The sequence below is a fragment of the Delphinapterus leucas genome, chromosome 10, assembly GCF_059928025.1.
Source record: "Delphinapterus leucas isolate spDelLeu-1000000601 "Yukka" chromosome 10, BTC_Dleu_Yukka2, whole genome shotgun sequence".
Classification (NCBI taxonomy): Eukaryota; Metazoa; Chordata; class Mammalia; order Artiodactyla; family Monodontidae; genus Delphinapterus; species Delphinapterus leucas.
Genome location: NC_143138.1, coordinates 91,879,538 through 91,901,526, shown reverse-complemented (window position 1 = coordinate 91,901,526; position 21,989 = coordinate 91,879,538). Strand labels below are relative to the sequence as shown.

Sequence of the window (21,989 nt, the reverse complement as noted above, 5' to 3'; positions counted from 1 at the left end):
TGGCTTCTAAACGTAATTCCCTTACAATAGGAAACACAGGTGACGAGTTTAGATATCAGAAAGAAAAAAAAACAAAAAACTTTTCAAAAAAAGTTTCTTTTTGGAACTCTGTTTCACAAAGACATGATTAAAATGATCAAAACCATCCTATTTGAGAATGAGTTTTGGAATTAGAGACATTTAGCTCCAAAAAAGGAGAGACTAACAAGAGACATACTAGCCACTGCCAAATATCTGAAGGGGTTGTCATCGCAAAGAAGAACTGAATTTACTTGTTTATACGAAAAGGAGGTAGGATGGAGAAAAGTGGGCAAACCTACAAATAAATTTTAGGCTAAAATTAAGAAAGATTATTTCTAGTTGCTCATCTTTGGGCAGCTCCAACAGTGTTCAAGAGGGATCATGTGACCTCTCTGTGCAGGAAGGGCTTTCTAGAATCTTAATATCAAGAAGGATTATAAAGACCAACTAATTTACCACCCTTTTCCAAAGCTTCAGTTCTTTGACTAACAGTTAATTCACGAAGAGCAGAGAGTAAATTCTTCCCTCTAGGACTATTAATAACAGACCTATAAATTATTGCAGGTTAATCAAATATTAAAATTATTTCAAGATAATACCTTTCATTTTCTCTTAACACGTCTCTTCCTTTCTTCCAGGTGTAGACAGGTTTCGGAGAGGCTTTCGGCTTACACTCAATGACAACTTCACCTCCCACTTTGACAAGAGTTACTCTTTTTAAGAGGGTTCTTGAAAAATCTGGGCCCACAGCTGGAAGAGAATATAGAAAATAGAATAATTAATTATTATGGAAGAAAAAACCCACTAGATCATTCTTTATAGCTTTTTTCTTTCTGTAATGGACTTATTGCTGTCTTGGGCATCAAAGGGAGGATGCTACATTTTTTTCTGAAGTAAAGGGAGTAGCAATGGATGTTTTGATAGATTATGAAAAGTTGAGCTGTAATTTGTATATGGTAAAATATACCAGTTGTAAGTGCACACAGCTTGATGCATTTGGTATACTCCAACGTGAAGATCAAAATATAGAACATTCTATCACCTTACTGAGTGATTCTTTAAAAAAAATTATTCCATGTTCAAATGAAGATAAATTTTAAAAATTCAGGGAAGCTAAAAGGAGAGAAAAAACAAAAACCCATAAGGTATTTTTCTGATTGTGTAGACTAAACCTTCCCTTCATTGATAGTTACCACCTCTGCTCTTTTCCATAGCACTCTGTTCATGTCTCCATCAGAAGATGTGCTGAAATGTCTATAGCATCACCATCTGTAAAGCTTCTCCTTAAAATCAACGACTTTGTTCGGCTTTCCACTACTACTGCCCAATGCAGTGCTTGGTTCTTGCTGGATAAGTTGTGACTTACTCTTAAAAAACTCGATTCTATCCTCACTACCAGTATTCTAAAAATTCATTCATGTTGACACCAAATATGTAGTTATGGGGATATAACATTAAATAATTCTTTCTTTCCTAAAACAAAAGATATACATCTGTATCCTTACAGAAATATAGAAGGGGCCTTTCTGAAAAATCTCTATTTTCTTCTGCATTAGTTGAATTAACATGTTTTAGGATATGTTGTGAGCACAGATTCATCTCCTGGAACCTTAATTTTATCATATTTAAAATCCCTAACTCACTGCCATTTGACCTGATGGAATTTAAGATTTCGTACCATGCTGAATGTGAAATTTAAATGCTAGCCACAAATTACTTAAAAGAGGACAGGTAGTGAGTGTGTATGTATGCAGGTGGGGAGGACGGAGATCAGTTTTTTTAAACGTACCCAAACTGTAAGCTGGTGATTAAAAAAAATAAAAGCAGGCTTCAGCAGAAGCAAGGTAAACCTTTATTAAGTGCTTTTGTCATGGAAATACTTTCAGTGTCTAGAAAGAAAGAAAGAAAGATGGAAAGGTTACTTTTTACTGGGGTGATGCAATGTACACATGGGGCTGGTTTTACTATGTGAAGATTAAAGTAAATAAAGGAATCTAGCAGGCAATTGATACTTCAATCTGTGCTCCTTGGATTCATGAGGGGAATCTATAATTCAAAGAGTAATTCCATAATGATAAATGAAATTAATAAGGAGAGTGCAAGTACAAATGTTTTTGCTATAATTAGATAGATGCATTCCTTGTATGATCTGCAAAACCACATAATAAAAATTATAGGGTTCTGAAAAAGATAAGGTCAGGACAGACATACTCAATATTTATGTAACAGGAATACTAACAAAAACAATAATCATTCTAGTAAATATGTTAGCATGACTAAAAAGACAGATTAAATCCCTAATAGATAAATACTACAAAAAATACAGGACTTCAGTGTGTGTGTGTGTGTATGAAGACAGCTTGATGAAACAAGGGAGCTGGAAGAGAGAAGAGTTGAGATTGGTAAAGTATAAAACAAGTACAAAGTGCAGAAGAGAACCACGCTCTGAACATCGCTATGTTAGTGTACGTGACCAAACTCAGTCAAGAGGAAAATGTGGGCTGAATGGGAGTCACGGTCAATGTGCTTTCTGCCTTGGCTAGCTGTGTTGACCTGAGTTAGTGGGCCTTGTTCTCGGTTGCTGGAACTAGTGACATACACAAAGCCAGCATCTGCTATACTGACCTCATTTGCCCCTCCCACACATGCTAATTTTCAACACAGAAAAGTTACTTTTTTTTTTCTTTCTGGCCTCACCGCATGGCATGTGGGATCTTAGTTCCCCGACCAGGGATGGAATCTGTGCCCCCTGCAGTGGAAGCACAGAGTCTTAACCACTGGATCGCCAGGGAAGTCCCACAGAAAGGTTCTTGTAGCAGAATAGACTCACTCCCATCTTACGGAAACACCTGAACTGACACATTAATGTAAAAAAAAAAAAAAATCAAGTTTCTAGAACATTTTAAAAAAGGGTACTGTGTGAAATAGAGGTACAAATCTGTAACATACAAAAATCCCTTCTTAAAACTATATCTTTCTACACACATTTTTATCACTTTAGGCAGACATTTTTCATCTGTTCAACAGGAATTCTGCAGTTGCATTTGAAATGAGTTACATAAATCAAACCATGCACAACGCATGGGTGTATTTGTCAAAAAACTATGTATTGCGTTTACACTTTGAAATAGCATGATATCAGCCACACAGAAGGCAGAAAACACACATTCCAGTGTCAAAAGAATTTGTACTGTTCGATGTATGTGCATATTATCTTTTGGATATCCTAGAGATAAGACTGCCTTTGAATGTCTTTCACTAATAAAAATGGAATTATAAATTCAAATGTTTTCTCTTTGTCTACTTCGTTTGCTTAATTTATTTCTAGTGTTACCAAACTCTGCAAGTCTATCAGTTGCCACCATAAGCTGCAATGCTTCCTAGGGCAAAATTGTCAGACCTTCATCTGTTTCTGAGTACTTGATCCATCAATGGTGTCTTAATACTCTGCCATTTTGTGACCATCTTTCACACTCGAGATACCCCAAAGCTTGTGGGATGACGCTCTTTCATGTCTGTACCTTGTATTTATTCGGATTACTAACCAGGAGAGTTAGTAATCAGGAGAGGAGAGGCTCGAAGGCAAAGTAAAAGGACTCTGTTAATTTGACATTCACAGAGAATCAGGTTTTATAAGTTAATGGTAAGGTCCCAATAGGGCACTGTTAGAATCCAACCTTTGCTGGCACTGGAGAAAGTGAGTGCACTTTGAAGGTGAGATTTCAGTGGGTTCCTAGTAGTTCAGAAAAGATAAAACCAATTGTCCAATTACCCACTTGAGTCTGAGAGTAGCACCAATCCTGGGAGATCCTCTTTTGCTAAATCTAATACACTTCGAGGACAATATTTTTTACATGGATGACTAGGGGGCACTGCTCACCCAGTGTTGGAATAAGCCACCTCTTCCCTGTGGGAAATCAACTTTTTATTATTTATCAATGATCTTTAATTCATTAACATTACATTACCTAGGAGAAGCATCATCCGGCTGAGAGAAGCCTTCTATGCAATTCTCAACTGTTTGTTTTTACTTAATTAAATGGCTCTTGGTCACATGTCAAGGGTATTTTAAGTGGCCAACAGAACCCTTGAAAACTGAAGTTGTGCCTTAGGATCATTTCTCAAGAGAGAGAGTAAGAATGATAACTCCTTAATGGGATGTGCAGTGGCAGTCCCATCTGGGAAATAGATGGGTGTGATGTGTTACTCTATTATTGAAGGGGAAAGGATAATTACGTGTGCCTTTTCTATCATAGTCTGTAGACACAACACTGGGAACACTGCCAGTTGATGGAGACTATTAAGGATGGCTCTTTTAGAAGTTCAGAATTTCATATTATTTTAACTTTTATTTATTATCTTTATTACCTCATCACTCCATAAAAATAAACCCAGAGTACATATATTCATTCAAGTATTTCCACCACGGAAGAGACAGTGCTGGTATCAGATACTAAAACCCCAAACCTCTCCTGGTTGCTGGGTAGGTAACTAGAAAGCTGGCTATACTGGAAATATTCTTCTTTCTGGATCCATCATTTCAGAACGGCTGATGCAAAATCAGCCTCCCTGACTTGGGATGATATTCACAAGACTGTCAAGAAATGCTGAAGTAAGAGTTTTCTGTTCTAACATCAACATAATGTGTTCCTTCTCAGTCTCTGACAATCTGCCCTGCTGGTTTTGGTCTCATTCACTGAACGTCCCGTTTCCCTAGGGCTCCTCCTACCATGGTACCTCTTGTTTATGGGCTCCTGCTCTTTCGGGAAAGTTATTATAAAACCAAACAAATAACATTTACAGTCACAAGGTTGCTTTGCAGATTAAATAAAATACATGTATTGTACATAAAGTACTTAGTTCAATATTTTCCCAGAGTAAGTCCTTTATACCAACTCTTCCCCTCTGCTATTACTACTATCACCACCACCATTTTTAGAGCATTTTAAGCTGAAAAGCTTAAAGAAATATAGCTTTGTTTGAAAACAGAAAAAAAAAACTTTTTATTTTGAAATAATTATAGATTCATAGGAAGTTGCAAAGATAGTAGAGAGAGGTCCTGTGTATCCTTTACTGAGTTTCTCTCAGTGGTTACAGCTTACGTGAGCATAGCACAACATCAAAACAAGAAAACTGATCATGGGCACAGGGTGTAGAGTTCTATGTTATTTTATGAAATACTTCGATGTTTGTACCTTTCACTGAAATAAAGATACAGAACGCTTCCATCACCACAAAGATCTCTCTCAGGCTACCCTTTTAGAGGCACATCCAACACCCTCCTGTCTGTCCTCCCTATGCCTAGAATCTACCAATCTGTTCTGCAACTCTATAGTTTTGAGTATATATATATATATATATATATAAAATCATACATTATATGATCTTATGGGATTTCTTTTTTTCAGTCAGCATAATGCTCTTGAGATCCACCCAGGTTGCTAGGTGAGTTCCTTTCTATTGCTGAGTAGTCATATCTTATATCTTACCCATCCTGGTATGGACGAGAAATTCATCTTTACTGTTGGCATTTCAGGCACTGTGATAACTGACAAATGCTTTTAAGCACAGGAACCATTTCAGGATCTTTCAACACTTTCTCTGTCAACAAGTAGGATGCAGATTAGCCCTTTTTTCTTTTTATAAAGGTTTGAAAGCCAAAAATTAATTGTGTAGACATAGGTGGAATCTTTCTTATTCAAAGAAAAAGATTTGAAAGCCATTTTAGAACGTCATTTCTTATACAATAATTAACATGTTGATTGAAAATCATTCTTACATGTTTTAAAAGCTTTAGCTGCTAAACCCCTATTAACCTCCCTTGAGCTACCCTATCTGTATGACGATCTTAAGACAGTATGTGTTTTTAAATATCTGGAAGCACTTGACCTTGCTATATCAGTCCAAGTTAGTGACATTCCATTACACTTGGCACAATGTCCTAAACACTCACACATATTTGTGTCCTTGGTTAAACAAGTAGTGTATGGCAGTACAATGCCACATTTGATTATGAGTAACTTTGTCATGAGATCGAAATATCTGTTGAATTTTATTTATTTAAAAAAAAAAATTTTTGGCTGTGTTGGGTCTGTTGCCGCGCACGGGCTTTTTTCTCCAGTTGCGGTGAGCAGGGGCTACTCTTCATTGTGGTGCGCAGGCTTCTCATTGCGGTGGCTTCTCTTGTTGCGGAGCACAGGCTCTAGGCGCGCGGGCTCAGTAGTTGTGGTGCGCGGGCTTAGTTGCTCCGCAGCATGTGGGATCCTCCCAGACCAGGCCATGAACCTGTGTCCCCTGCATTGGCAGGCGGATTCTTAACCACTGCACCAGCAGGGAAGCCTCTATTTGTTGACTTAACAGAAGAGGGTAATTAGACTGTGAGAATTCTGGAATTCCAGTGGTTAAGAAACGGTAGTACTTGCAATTAGCAATTATTAGCTCATCAGTTCCTTGAAGGCAGAGACTATGAATTATGGATCTTGGACTTAGCACAGTCCTCGGTACGAGGTAGATGTTCGATCAGTATGTGCTGAATTAATGTGTGCTGTAGGAGAAAACTCAGGAATTAAGTTCCAAACAGGAAATTCCCTTCTCATGATGCTTTGGCTGGATATCACAGCCCTTTCTTTTATCTAAGTGGCGCTGTAAATGGCTTCTTGAACTTCCTGACTTGTGTACAGGACACTCTGTCCTCTCTGGACATCAGTCAAATGAAGCAGAATTACCCAAGAAACAATCTGGGCTGTTGATATGGTTGTCCCTTGGCATCTGCTATCCACAGGGAGATTGGCTCCAGGACCCTGAAGGTACCAAAATCCACAGATACTATAGTCCCTCATTCGAATAGCATAGTGCAAGGAATACAGCCAGCTCCCCATAACTGGCAGATGCAGAGTGCTGGCTGTATTCTCACACCATGTGAACTGGTGTGATGGTAGATGTTTAACAACTGGCTCTCCAAGCAAAACAAAACACCAAAGAATTTGGTTTTCGGTGCTTGGCAATTTCTGTGGTCTAAATACTCCCATTAGGGCCGAGTTCAGGCTACCAACAAGAAGTCACTGAACGCTGAACTGAGAAGGATACATCAACTCAGCTCCTGCCAATATGAACTAGCTCCGGCACATAATATCCTTTCCCTGCTTCCCTAAAGCACATATTTAGGAGAAGGGTACAGGGCAAGTGGGCCCTGGGAGTTCAGCTTTCCCCAGATTTGGGCCTTTCTCTGAGGCAACACACGACTGTCTTCCCTTTCCTCCCGGGTTCTCCCAGACAACCCAGTGGTGAGAAGATGGGAACTTCAGTTCCCTTCCAATTCCTTTGATTGGTACACTCTGTTTAAAGAATCTGTATCCTGACACTTTGTGAGTGACAATAACACAGCAGTTTTAAGGGCTTCAGCTACATGTGCCCTGACCTAGACATGCGGGGCTCAAGAGAAACATACTGCAATGTGGACAAGCGATGTTTATATAGCCCAGCAGTGACTGATCTCTTGCTTATCATGTTGCTTCAATAAGGCACTTAATTGAAGGAGTTTTTGGCTTTGTTTTTTTGTTTGTTGCTTTTTAAAAATTTTTTTTGCCTTTGCGCTATGCTTATTCTCAACCACATTCAAAAGGCTTTATTAAAAGCAATGTGCCTCATACTAAGTACAGATGAATTTCGTCAGGAGCCTAGAAGAGCCAATGTCTGTTCATGTTGGGAAAAAAAAAGCTGGAATGTTGTTGGTACAAACGCTCTGTTTCTAGAAGAAATCGTCTCACGTGAGTAATAGAGCTTTTGTCAATACTAGGTTCAATCATGGAAGCATGGATTAATTGGAAGTAGAGTGGTTATACCAACAAATCATTATTCCTCCCTCCAACTCCTACTTGCTTTTACAAGTTAGCTACTCCGCTGGGATGGCTTAAGATTGGATAACAAAGGGTTCTATAGAGCAGATCTTAGATGGGGCACCTAAATTTAACTGATCATAAGAATCACTTGGAGGTCCTCCTCAACTCTACCCACCATGAAAGGGGACCTGAGAATTTAAATTTTACTATTTTTGCCACTAAAACAGTGATCCTCAGAGCAGAAGCACTGGTGATCACCTGGGAGCTTGTTAAAAATGCAGGCTCTTAGGCCCCCACCCCAGATCTGAAATCAGAATCTGAATTTAACAAGACCCCCAAGTAGTTTAAAAATGCATCAAGGTTGGAAACTCACTGCTAAATCTTTGTGAACACCAATTCTAACACTCGCTGGGTCAGGCTACTAAAAGAGAATCAATTTGCTGCCAGAAAGTAGTGGAGAGAAAAAATATTTCATTTATTTATTTAATCAGTAATTCGCAGAGACTTGCAGTGGCTAGTGATAAAAGACCAAAGTGCTAAATACATTCAAAATATGGCTGATGTCAAACATAGGAAAGGTAGGAAACTATCTTACTAGACTTAGTACAATAAAGTGAGCTACTCTGGGGCCAAAACAGACAAGTCAACGTGATGGGCAGAGGGAAAAAGAATATATTTCTTTCTAACTAATAAAAAACCAAACAAAAACAAAAAACCAAACCAAATCAAACCATATAATTTTTTAGAAGACAAACTTTCCTCCTGATTCTACACCTTAACAATTTATTGGAAACCCCTTTATGTAAAGGACTAAGGACTTTGGAATGGATAATGCCTTCATAGCACTTTTACAGAAAACTCAGACTTCGGTGGAAGGATAGGTACATCCGGCCCTCAGTATCCATAGCTTCCGAAATCTACAGTTGGTTGAATCCAACAACACTGAATTTGCAGATACAGTGGGCCAACAGTACATGGGATTAAGACTCAGTGATGCCTTGGGCAGCATTCCTGAGTTATATTTTAAACTCTAACTCACTGAAGGCATTTCTTTTGGGGAAATGACATAAGGAACTGTCACAATATTTATCCTTCAGATTTCAAAGTCTCCCTTCAGTTGGCTTTAAGCCACCGAAGGGAGACGCCAAGAACATCTAAGTATAATCCTCACATGGCAGCCAAAGTCACTCTGTGGGCCTAATTCTAACTCACCATCTTGGTAAAATGGGGCATTTAAGACATGGTTGAAATCTCTGATGCTTGATATTTCTCTTCTGCAGAAGGACTTCAGTTTCAGAGTCCTGATTTAAATCAGAAGGTTTGCCAGGTAGACCATATTCAACTTAAACAAACAGACAACAACAACAAAAAACCCTCTGTTCAGGCTAGATTTCCTATTTTAGGATCGTGGTTTCCCAAGTGCAGTGTTGGACCGGCAGCATCGGCATCACCTGGGAACTTGTTAGAAATACACATCCTCAGGCACCACCCCAGAACTACTGCGTAAAAAACTCTGGAGGTAACGCTCAGCGATCTGTGTTTTAACAAGTCCTCCAAGTGATTCTGATGGCGTGGTAAAGTTTGAGAATCAATACCATGGGAAAACTTAATTACCTTCTGATCTAATCGATTACAGCAGTAAGTTCCCAAACTGTGCTGTCCATTGGAATCACACCTGGGCGGCTTTAAGGAATAAAGGGTCTCGGGGTCCCAGGCCCAGGGATTGAATTAGTTGGTAGGGAGTATGGTAGAGTATTGGGCTCTTAAAGAACTCCCCAGATGACTGTCATACGCAGCATAATTTGAGAACCACTGCCATGGGGTTTTCTGGTGATTTTGCAGCTGTCTCCATTATAAGCTTTTGGTATGGATCCTAGTTAAAAACAGCAACAAACAAACAAAACACATCTTACTATATCGCTACACTTTTAGATTTGCAAGAAGTTTTCACATGTGATCTCTTTTAGTTTTGGCAATGAGGAGTAGCACCCTCATTTTACTAATAAATGTAGGCTTAGCAACTTGTTAAAAGATACCAAATTTGCATTTGAGATCCAAGTGCATAGCTTCCCCTTTTCAGGACGCATTATGCAAAGCTCCTGCCTAGATGACATTTGGGTAAGAAAGGCGTCCGTCCTCTCATTGGATGCTGATCCCACTCAGCATTGGATGCAAATCAGCACATTTGATTATTTTGTAATCTGGCTCAAGGAGGCAGTTGAGAAATCAGATGCAGATGAGCCGTTGTGGAAGTCCCTGTAAAATAACTTTCAGTTTAGCCTTAATGTTTTTCTAATTTGTGAGCCAATCATTTGGACAAATGCCAAATTAACCAGATAATTGCTCAAGCCTGCACCTCACTTTAATTGGACCATCAGTTCTTTAATGGCATTGGAATGTCCTGCCAGGGTCTGATGTTCTCCACCACATGGGCCAGGAGAATCCCCACGGTCCTGAACCATCAGACGGAAACTCCTCGGGGTGAAGCTACTTCTATCCCTTACACAGTCTTGGCAAAGTCAGGTCACATTCAAGACCACTTGAATGTGAAGACACCCACTTGCTCTTTGAGATAGCTCAACCCATTTCAAAATCAAAGGTACTCTAGTGACACTGCTGGTTATGACCCAAGTAAACTGGACCCAGTACCCAAGCATCTTGCTCTAGCAAATCACTTGTCTTCTGTACAGAATTGTTGGTACCCTCACTCAGATTCTTTTTTCTGGCCCTAGCTGCTGCGAGCATTGGTTGTCTAACATCTCCAGCTGTCTCCCCTTCTCTGGAAAATTGACTGGGAGGTTTTGCTCCATCTGCCCTGCCATTGCTACCACCACCTAAAGGGCAGTCCAATGAATAACTGATACAGAGATTTCTTTTAAAAGGCCAGCCTCCTTGCCTAAGGTGGGAATAGCTCTGAGATGCAGTTTATACTCTAGACATCCCCCTCCAGGATGCGATATAGGCGAGACTTCATCTGAGACCATGTCCCTGCTCAGCTGCCCTCCGTCGCCTCCCTAGCTTGCTTTCTCTTCCAGGTTTTTCCCAGAGGACACTCCTCCAGTGACTCATAGGTACCTGAATCCCTGCCTCTGCTTTTGAGGGCTTAGGCATCCTCTTTCTTTACCACACGATACATACAGAGTGACATTAGTATTCTGTCGGAGCAGTACAGAACATCTCAAGTTTAGCAATTCAGTCAGCATTCCCTAGAACCAATATGATCATCTACCTAAGTGGACACAAACATTAAACATGAATAGAAATATTTCATTAGAAAAGTTACTTTTAAATCAATAAAATACCTAGTTTGTTTTTTTTAATTATAATTTTTATAAAAGACACAAATTTCCTCAAGATTATAAGAGTCTATTCACTCTAGCTCCAACATGCCTTCATAAGTGGAGAGAGAGATGCGATGATGGTATGACCCAGGGAATTGTGTGGCACCCCAGGGATGCCCACGAGCATATGTCACACGAGTGAATCTCATCCATGACCTAGGCTAACACAGGAGAAAAAGTCTGGGAACAGTTGCCTTGAGGAATAATAAACTATCAATTGCAATAGGTCAGTCACAAACAAGGACATTTCTATTTGATGTACTCATAACCAGGCCTACTCTAATATACTAACCTCAAAGTAAAAGCCTCTCTATGGCATTCACCCACCGGGTGAGCAAATCACCCAGCACCTAGGTTAATTATTTAGCAGTTTCAATCCATTAATTATAGATACGTTACATATACATGAAATACCCAGACAGAACACATAAAACAAGACCAAGGGAAAAGCCTCTTAAATGTATGCTTCCTAACCATCTCTTATTCATGACTTTAGGGCTATTACCCAGCATGAAAGGGAATCTCCTCTCTAGCATTGGAGGATGCTGAAATTTGATCGATAGCTGGAACCAACCTCCATTTTTTTTTCCTCATACTGAAGTATCTTGTTTTCATTTTGTTTCTTTGTTCATTTCAACCTCTCTAAGATTCTAATACAGGTAATAACTGCTCAGTTATTTGATCCATAAGAGTCAAACTATTACCATTCGACAAGAAACAAAGTGACTTGTGAAACACAATCGTATTAGAGCTTACCCAAGTTAACCAATATTAATTTATGTCTATTTTTAAATAGTCAAATGTCTTCTCCCTCCTTCACTTCAGATGGACTCTAGGATTCACCCATTCAACACTTAACTGCCCTTCAAGTCACTTGGAATATACTAGCGTGATTTTTTTTTTTTTTTTTGGACAGGAAAAATGGGATATTAAAGAGGGAGCTTCTAAACTTGTTTAAGATCCTCTAAAATTGGCCGTTAATTAATTTTTCCTTCTTTCTCTTTCAAGTTTAAAGTTTGCCTGTACGCTTTATGTATTTGAATCAAAAATTCTGAAAAACATTCAGGATTCTCTATGGGCAAGAAACCATCCAGATGTTTTATAACTTTGAGCCTTTGTTCAGGCCATTTCACTCCATTCTGCAATATTCCTGGTCCTTCTCTTTTTTTTTTTGCCTGTACAAAAATTATTTTTCAAAGCTCACCTGACTAGCCCAGTCCATTAGCTAAACTCTTTCCTGAATTTCTGGAAGACTTACTATTTTCACCACTTGCTTGGCCTGTATCATTTACTGACATGCCTTACCCTTCTCATACTCAACAAGGTTGAAATCGGGCGTTAAATAACCTCTCAGGCATTTTTATCTTATCTTTACTGATCTTGCTTGCTGATCTCAAGGGACTTAAGAAAGGACTCAGATCAAGAATTCATTTGGAATTAGCTCCAACTGGAAATGATTTGAAATAAACCCCTGAATGTAAGAGTTGAAGCAGTGATTACCACCTCACAGGCCTTGAACCCTGGCAAGGGGGAAGGGAAAGGAGCTGGTGAGGATCTTGGGATATATAAATGTAAATCATAACATACATATATAGAGATAGATATAGATATGGATATATAGAGATGGATGTATACACACATACACATCTCTACATACTGTTATGTTCAGCTGTGGGTACGTGTTCTTGATAAAAATCATTTAACAGCCTTTCTCACTTTTGGCTCTGCTTTTGGGACTTTAGTCATCCTCTATCTTTATCCCATGACTATGTCCCATGATTTCCAGTCATCTGTTACTGTCAAATTTTTTCATTTTAACTAAGGGACCTACAAAATCTTTTAAAATTATCACGGCGTCCCCAGACTTAGCAATTGGCCAGCACTCACTTAGAAGGTTTCAGGACTATGTGATTCATTTCTTAGGCCACACACCCTCAGTTTTAGCTGTTCTGCTAACCAGCTGACATAGTGTTTAATAGAGAACACACTTCTTTCTGCAGAACATCTGAAGCAATCTACCTTCGTGAACTGCGCTCCACAAGAATCGGCTCTAACTACCAATAATCTGAGCCCATTTGGCCACGGTGGGATCATTGTACTTGTCCTGGAGGAAGTTGGAATTATTGTTCTCAATATTTATAGGGTGGGAGATATATGTGTTTAGGTCATCCTTACAGCAGGCCAAGCCAAGGTGATGATGACTCCGGGAGAAAAGAATTCCCCCAGGCCTCTTTGAGAAACACTGCAGCCTTGTGAACGCTCACAAATTCTTGTCTTTGATGGGATGTTGGTTCAAGTAAAGAATTTGGTGAGAACAACAATTATGGGGTGGGTAATTTCTTTTCTTTTTTTTTTTTTTTGCGGTACGCGGGCCTCTCACTGTTGTGGCCTCTCCCGTTGCGGAGCACAGGCTCCGGACGCGCAGGCTCAGCGGCCATGGCTGACGGGCCCAGCCGCCGTGGCTCATGGGCCCAGCCACTCCGCAGCATGTGGGATCTTCCCAGACCAGGGCACGAACCCGTATCCCCTGCATCGGCAGGCGGACTCTCAACCACTGCGCCACCAGGGAAGCCCGAGAACAACAATTATGGAAGCTTTTCCATCCGTTTTTACCTTGCAGAGGGTGGAAGGACATTCAATTCGGCAGCAACTACTTATGCATGTCAGATCTACAGTCCAGGCACCAAGGAGTGCTTTACAGAAGGGCAAGTCAGGTCTCTGAATCTGGGAAAATTATCAGGGCTTATGGAATCAGCTCCCTTTGTGTGCTGCCTTTCTCTTACTTATAATCTTTCTATTATGTTCTCACTAAGAAGAACTGCTGCTTAGATATTTAAGATAAATTCTGAAGTCAGAGTCAAGATTTTTCTACAAGACAAATGCAAGTTGATGGCCTGGAGCTCTTGTTTCCTTGTTTTGTTTTGTTTTTTTTAATGCCCATAGGTTTGTTAAATCACTTAACTTGTGTTTTCAATGATTTACTTAACTCATTAATTCATTTTTTTAACACTCTCTCTACTCCTTCATCACTTAGTACAGTCGTTCATCCTTACATTTATTCACTCATTATTTATTGAGCACATACTTTGTGCTTCAACATTGTACTAAGTCCTGAGGATTAAATGATGAGTTAAACCAAATATGGTCCATCACATCATGGGGAAGCTATAGGGCAGTTAGAGAAAAAGACAGAAAAATCACATAAGCAAATGTAAAATGCAACAGTAGCATGATATATGAAGAGGGGACAGAAAAGCACTCTAGACAGAGGAAACAGTGTGGACCAAGTGGCCTGTGGAGGAAGGGAGGGTGGTGAACATGCAGCACAGAAAGCTCAGCATTGCTGAAGAGCAGAAGGAAAGGGGCACATGGTGAAAAATGGAGCTGGAGGGGCAGGGGCAGAACACCAGGGCATAGCCTGGAAAATTCAGAGGTGAAAGAACAAGATGCACTTTGCTGGCTGTTCAAATACACCTTTCCACACCAAGTCCGCTCTTCCTCTCTCCAAGCCCAATCAGAGTGATAGCAACAGATGCCAAAGCATTTCATAAACTTCACTCAATTTAGAAGAGGGGTTGATAGAGGAATAAAAATGAGCGCCAAGGGAACTGCGTCACCCATTGTAAACGTCAGGAGAAGCTGATTTAGAAAGTGGTCTCCTCTTATTGTTTGCAGAATGCATTCCTTGTTTCTCAAGCGGTATCTTTGGTCTAAAGATTTCTTCACCCCCTTTTCTTGGATTGAGCGTTTATGTTTGGCGGAGGACATGGTAGTTTAGTGATTCTAAGAGTTTTTACTTTTTTCTTTCCAGTATAAACACTCACCTATAACACTAAGCTCTGCGCTGGAAAAGATAACTCCATGTTTATTTTCTGCCACACACTGATACATGCCAGCATCTGAGAGGTTCACTATTGTTATGTTGAGTGTTCCTTGCTCGATATGAATTCTATCCTGTGAAAGAAAAGAGGAACACAAAACAATGACCTTCTACAACTGAGACCTTAAGGCAATTTTGCTGCATGTTATATCAAAGGGGCTTAATGGGAAGAAAATAGCTATCACATAAGCAATTTACATACCATGATCTATTTATCTGTCAACTAAATTTGTGGCAGGTCAGATGCTAAATGGAACAACCCTTACATCAGTTGGTAAATGGAATTTAAATTGTAGGACTCTCTTGAGCTCTCATTGATTTAACAGTGAAACCATTCAGATTAATATCCCCTCTAAATAGATGAACTTGAAATTTAAAATGCTTTTTTTACTCCAAGGCTTTGTGCTAACTGTGGGTGAGGAGTGGGAAATACAAGTAAGTTTACCGTTTAGAGTAGTTCAGACACTCAGATTATAATCAGGCAACACTCTGAAGGTTAATAGGATTGTAATCTTCTTGGATGAAGCAGAGACAAATATGTAACATCAGCCGAAATTTACTAAGAAAAAGAGTAGGTATTAGTAATTTAATGTTCCCTTACTCAATTGCTATTGGTGGCACGATCTAAGCTTAGGACCATCTGCTGGTAGCCAATCTGAAGAAAGCAAAGTTAGTGTATGGAACAATAGAGCATCCTCATTCATCAGCCTGAGGCTACATAACTTGAGGGGTCAATTTTTATAAGTACCCAAAAGGATCTCCTCTTCTCCAGAAGACCTGCCATTTAAGAAAGTAAAATATATAAAGACATACTGGTTTTCTGTTTGCCCCAGGGTTGTGATTTAGTTGGGTGGACACTGTATTGGGCTTTGATCAAATCTAAGCATCCATGTTCTCTCACATTAAATAAAGGGAAGAAAATGCCAGTTACCTGGGTACTTACACTCTAGCGATTTGAGTTTGGCTTTTAGAATTGAGAGAATCATGGGACCAAAAAGAGTCCAGCAGTGACAGGCAGAGGTGTGGGTGCCAGGGTGTGGGCTAGGCTCATCACACCAGCCCGTTTCGGAGGCTGCACACACCACACTGACGTCCTGGCCAGCGCTCAGAGCAGCTGCTCTTCTCTGGGGGCTGACGGGGGAGGAAACCTGAGCACAAAAAACTGGCTCTCAACTTGGGGCCTGAGGAAAATGTCAAATTTCAGCGAACATTTGACTTCAGTAGGAAAATACATAAGGAAAATTAAACTAGACACAATTGTTCCTCATTCTAAGGTCCCACCTTCACTTATTTTTATGGGCATTATACCTTCAGTTATCTCTTTGAGCATCCTTAACAGACTTATTCCGATTTCTGTCTTAGACTGTTCTACAGGTTGGTTATCTTTCTACAAAAAGTGTTTTTGCATATGGTTTGGGATATTGGTGTGCAGGCTTATTTTGAAAAGGAGTTATTTTTGTCTGTATTTTCCCCTCTATTTAGCAGTTTTGTGGTTGCCTCCACCTGAACCCCTGGCTCGCTGGTCCAGAAGCAGAACTACTCATGGCTTCTCTCAGGTCCTGATCTGGGAGGATGCTGGGACTACTGCAGCTCCCGTCCAGGGCCAGTAGGGGGCATAACTTGTACCTTCTACCTCTCTTACGTCACAGAGTCCTATTAAGCCAGGCAGCAGTTTGTTTGCTTTTGCACTTAAGCCTTAGCTACAAGGATATTGTACCCTTGTCTTCAGGAGGATTTTTTTATACCTGAGCTCTCAGCTCCTACTGCCTGCTTCAGGGCCTATAGGCTGGTGCCTCCCGCCTCACTCATCACTTTTAGTTTTTCTTCCATTTCTGTTGCATTAGAGATGTTAGTCTCGAGCTTGCATATGGCATTGCTAAACGTCTGAGGCAGAGTGGGCATTTTGCTGGTGAACATACTGGACCATGTCGTCCACTAGTCTCCTCACACTGAAGGGGAGAATTTGGATGCTGAAACGTGTTACTCACTCATTCTTGTCTAGCATACACACAAATTTGCGTCTTGGCACAATTACATGTTCCAGACCTTCAGCATAACTTTCCAATTGCAAAGCCAGAGATGTTAATCTCTGAAGACCAAAGGTTGAACAAGGCTGGAGAATCAGATTTATGTACAGTTTGTATTTATCACCTGCATTCGCTTTCACTTTTTCCACTATTTATGGCGTTGGGCTGCATACTATTTTGGAGACAACTGGTCATTTTTCTGTTTCCATAGCAACAACACCACATTCAACATTACAGTAAATATTAAGACACAATTATCACCCAGTTGCTTACCCGAGTTAACAGTGGTTCACCATTTTTCAGCCACCTGTATGTAGGTTTGGGCCTTCCATTGGCTTTACATTCCCAGAAGACATTTTCTTCAATGGCCACATGAATGTCATTTATTTTTTGAATCCAATTAGGTTGAGCTATAGCAGTTCACAAAGCAAAGACATACATTCAGTGTATGTTCAATCCATGTTTATCATATGCAATCAAGGGACAAAAACAGGCTTATAATAAAATTCCTTTTCCAGAGGTTATGCAAATTATAAAGCTGGGTAGAAGTTCAGGGGGTGCTTTTAGAAAACACCCCACCCTATGTCCAACTCTGAATGTCACATTTTTGCAGCTCACGTGGCTGGTTCTTTCATTACTAAAGGCAGAATGAATAACACTACCATGAGTCATATGGTAAAATTAACTGCCCTTCCCCCCAAATATCTATTCTTCCCTTTTTCCTTTTAATAAGAGAAATCTCCCACCACCAGCCTACTACTTTTAGCTGGGCTCATGTCTTTTCTAGCTACACACTGCATTTCCAAGGTTCCTTTGCAGCTGGTGGTAACCATGGGCCTAAGTTCATACCAATGATATGTGGTGTGTGTGAAAGTGATGAGAGCAACTTCCAGGTTACTGACTTAAAGATACTTGTCCTGGACCCTCACTGCCCTTCCCCACTGATTGGAAAAAGTAACAACTGAAACAGCTTTGGGCTCAGAGATGAAGCTATGCAGGATGAAAATGCTGACCTGCCAGCCTCAGACCTTGAATGACCTTGTGGAGGAAAGCAGCACCAGACCCACCTGCCTATTTTTGGAGATACATGTGAGAGAAATAAACTTCTTATTTAAGGCACTATACTTCTGGGTGTCTCTCACACACATCACATGGATACTTTTTGTGACTCCTTTCTCCTTCGAGGCTATCATCATTTTCTATTATTGACTTCTTTCATATTGATAGAATGTTATCCACAAGTGTATGGGTCTGGAATTCCAAATCTCTGAATGAGTCCTGGTTTTTACCAAAACCTTCTCAGGAATCAAGTCCTGCCCACAATCTAACACAGGAATTCAAGACAGCACTTAATTCCCACACTGCCCAATGCCCTCTTCCACTCTCCCCACCCAAATTATGCCTAATTTTTCATGCTTCAATTAAGGTCATATTTTCTTTCCTTGCTCTTAAGGGAGATAAAGACAATGTTAACCTACGTTCCCTAAAAAGTCTTCAAAAATATCAAGCCTTCCCTAAAGCACAATTCGTGCCATTGGTAACTATAATGGCAAACATATTTAGGCAGAAGACCCTCAGCACAAAGTTCATGCAGGAGAGAAGCACAGCTGTCATTCTGGAATGTTATTTTGTAACAAGACACTTCCATAGGATAATGCCTACCAATGTAAATCTAACAGTCAGAACTGGTATCAGTATTTAATTAGAAGATGCTACTCAATATTCTTAACTCGTCTCTTTGCTGACTTGATCTCAGTATCTTTATTCGGTGAGGCTACTGATCATCCATAATTTAATTCAAAAGGAAATGACTAGAGTTGAGGCCAAGCTATCTTATCTTCCCAGCAATAAATGAAACTGTAAAAACACTAACAAGTCACTTAACCAGCAGAGGTCTCTAGGTCCCTGAATAAATGCTGCTTTCTCCTTTTATCCCTCTATAAGCAATTTCATGTTTTTCAAAGAGCAAAGCACAATTTTACAAATCCTCTACTGATGGGGATGATGCATTGCTGCATATGCGGAGAGGCTGAAAGGGTCAACTTTCAAAAAAGTTATAACATCAACAAGTATTAACTTGAACGAAGGGTTATAACCTTTATCCTTGAAAGAGCTGCAAGCCTACCATTTTTCTTTATCTTCCTGCTGCTAATGCAAAGGAGCTCAAAAGGTAGACACCTTTTTAGTTCTCTGCCTGGAAAATCTGATGTGCAATCCTGATAAGGCTAATGGCAGTTGTCTGCCTGATTTCACATTCACCCTGCTGAATATTTACCCCCCACAGAGTTTATGAAAACAAAGCAAAAAAGAAAAGCTACAGAAATCTGTGTGGAATATTAACAACTAAGCCAAACTTTTCAAAGAGAGTGAGGAAGAAAAAAAAAATGGAAGGGCAAATGTAACTTATGAAGCAATGTCAAGTTGAAGTTCAAAAAGGAAACATCAAAACGATGTGCAGAGACAGAGATTTCAATGTCATAGATTTCCTGTAACTCTTGGGCTTATTCATTGCTTTCTTTCAAAAATACAGAAAGCTGGAAGCACTACCTTGCAATCTCAAAAAGGAGATGGGGAAGGGAAGGGAGAGCCTTGAGAGGATTTTGAAAAGACCTTGCAAAGTTCTAACTAATTAAACACTTCTGAGGGCTCATTCTGTCTCTTGCAACAGGGTTATGGAGGTTAAGGTGCTCGACAGGAATGCTCCGTGGTAGTGATTTGTGCTGGTCAAGGTGAAATCAATAGCAAATTCAGCCTTTGTGAGACATCGTCAGGTACTTTCCTTTTTTTTAAGTAAAATTAATTCGTGGAAACCAAATTTGAATGGTTAAAAACCTATTCCTCCCGAAGTAAAATGAATTCATATATGCCAAATTTGAAATGATATAAACATGTTCCTCTTGAAGTCAATATCTGGACATGGGCCCAGGGGGATCACGATTGCAATATCATATTATATAAACGGCAAAGAATGAGATAATGTTTTTTTTTAACATGCCAACTGCAGATCTACAGGGCAAAAGCCCACACAGTGAAGGTTGCTCCTGCCACTCACTTAGATTGGATGAATCATCTCTAAGTGGGTGAGTTTTTTGTAATAGAATAGTCCTGTGCCTGATGGAAATTATTCATATCTCTACATAGCTCTTCGGGTCACCCAGTTCAAAGTCCTTGGATGACAAATGGTCCATTTTAGTGCATAATAGAAAATATTGTTTCCTGTAACTTGTTTTTGATAATGTATTTGGGTCCATTGTATTTATCACTTAATATCTAGGTTCGACTACATTTTATAACTCCATGTCTGAAAAATAGCTCAAAGGAAGGCTTGAACAGGTTGATTCAGCCCTATTATTTCAGGAAGAAGGTTGTGTCTAAACGCCTTTTGGGGCATTATATATATAGATCCCAAATACTAAACAGAATTAATCATATTCACATATTAAAACAGAACCGTCTGTTTTGGCCATTCATTTTCTTTCAAGGTTTGAATAGAAGAATCCCTCCTCTAAAACATCTTAAGTCTTGTTCTCAAGATATAAATTCAAATATAAGGTTAAATGGTTGTGTTTTATTTGACCCTGTGACACTGTTAGTCTCTTGGATAAATGAACAAGCTCTTCATTTCAATCTTTAGATCAGTAACTGCCAGAAATGACCTAAGTCAATGTGTATTCCAGCCACTGGAATCATGCAAGCATCTTATCCAATAACAATTTATATTGCAGATAGATATAATTGGAACTTAGTGGTTAAACAATTTTCAGACATATCTGGCTCTCTGACTGTCCAAAACCAGAAATTTCTGGTAGAAAGAAATGCCATCATGAGCCTTAGACCTTAGAAAGTTAAAAATTTTAAAGAAAGGATATAATGGGGAAAAACAATTTAAATTGCTATTAGGATGATGACCTGTGGGCATTCAAAATTATTTCTGGCTGCTTATACAGTCTTGGAGAAGATGAATCATGTCCAAGGAATGCAGGGGTTTGGCTAACATTACTTAAGAATTATACTGATAGTGAGCTCTATGAGCCTGAAGATAAGTACTTGGCTGTAGTTTACCATATACATAGTTGCTTCCCAAATCTTTATCTCCAGCTGGAATTCTTATACTGTTGACAGGATCATTGAGATACTGTCAATATCTTTACCCTGAATCCAACATTCCCAGTATTGGCACTTGAACTATTCATTTTCCAACCTTACTGTAGAGCGTCTTCCAATTTATTGTTATAGTTTCCTCTTAAACCCTCAACTTCTCATTTGCAGAAGTCACTAAAAGGAAGGACGAGCTTCACATGAAAGACTCACACTGTGTTCTGTGCTAGGGTCCTCTGACTTCAGGCTCTCATGCACTCCCCACACAACACCAGCAATCAATATCGTAATGAGCGGCGGTCCCCGACCTTTTTGGCATCAGGGACCGCTTTTGTGGAAGACAATTTTTCCATGGACGGGCGGCGGGGGATGGTTTTGGGATGACTCAGGCGAATTACATTTACTGTGCACTTTATTTCTATTATTGTTATATTGTAATATAATGAAATAATTATACAACTCACCATAATGCAGAATCATTGGGAGCCCTGAGCTTGTTTTCCTGCAACTAGATGGTCCCATCTGGGGGTGATGGGAGACAGTGACACCCCAAGTGTGTTGCTTATGTCCAGTCTACTCCATAAGATGCAGCTTAATTGTCAATTGCCACTCACTGATAGTGTTTCTGCAAGCAATTGATTTATTATGGTCTCAGTGCAGTCAAACCTCTCTGCTAATGATAATCTGTATTTGCAGCCGCTCCCCAGTGGTAGCATCACTGCCTCAGCTCCACCTCAGATCATCAGGCGTTAGGTTCTCATAAGGAGCATGCAACCTAGATCCC

General features: G+C 39.8%; 1 protein-coding gene across 1 annotated transcript in view; it reads right to left on the bottom strand.

Annotated features, from left to right (window-relative positions):
* CNTN4 (contactin 4) overlaps positions 1-21,989 on the bottom strand; it is a 324,243-nt gene that overhangs the window by 142,575 nt on the left and 159,679 nt on the right. Inside the window, exons 7-9 of the mRNA XM_022572532.3 lie at positions 17,381-17,517; positions 15,025-15,154; positions 621-771 (exon numbers count right to left, since the gene is read on the bottom strand). Coding sequence (XP_022428240.2) covers positions 621-771; positions 15,025-15,154; positions 17,381-17,517 — 418 coding nt within the window. The remainder of the gene's footprint in view (positions 1-620; positions 772-15,024; positions 15,155-17,380; positions 17,518-21,989) is intronic.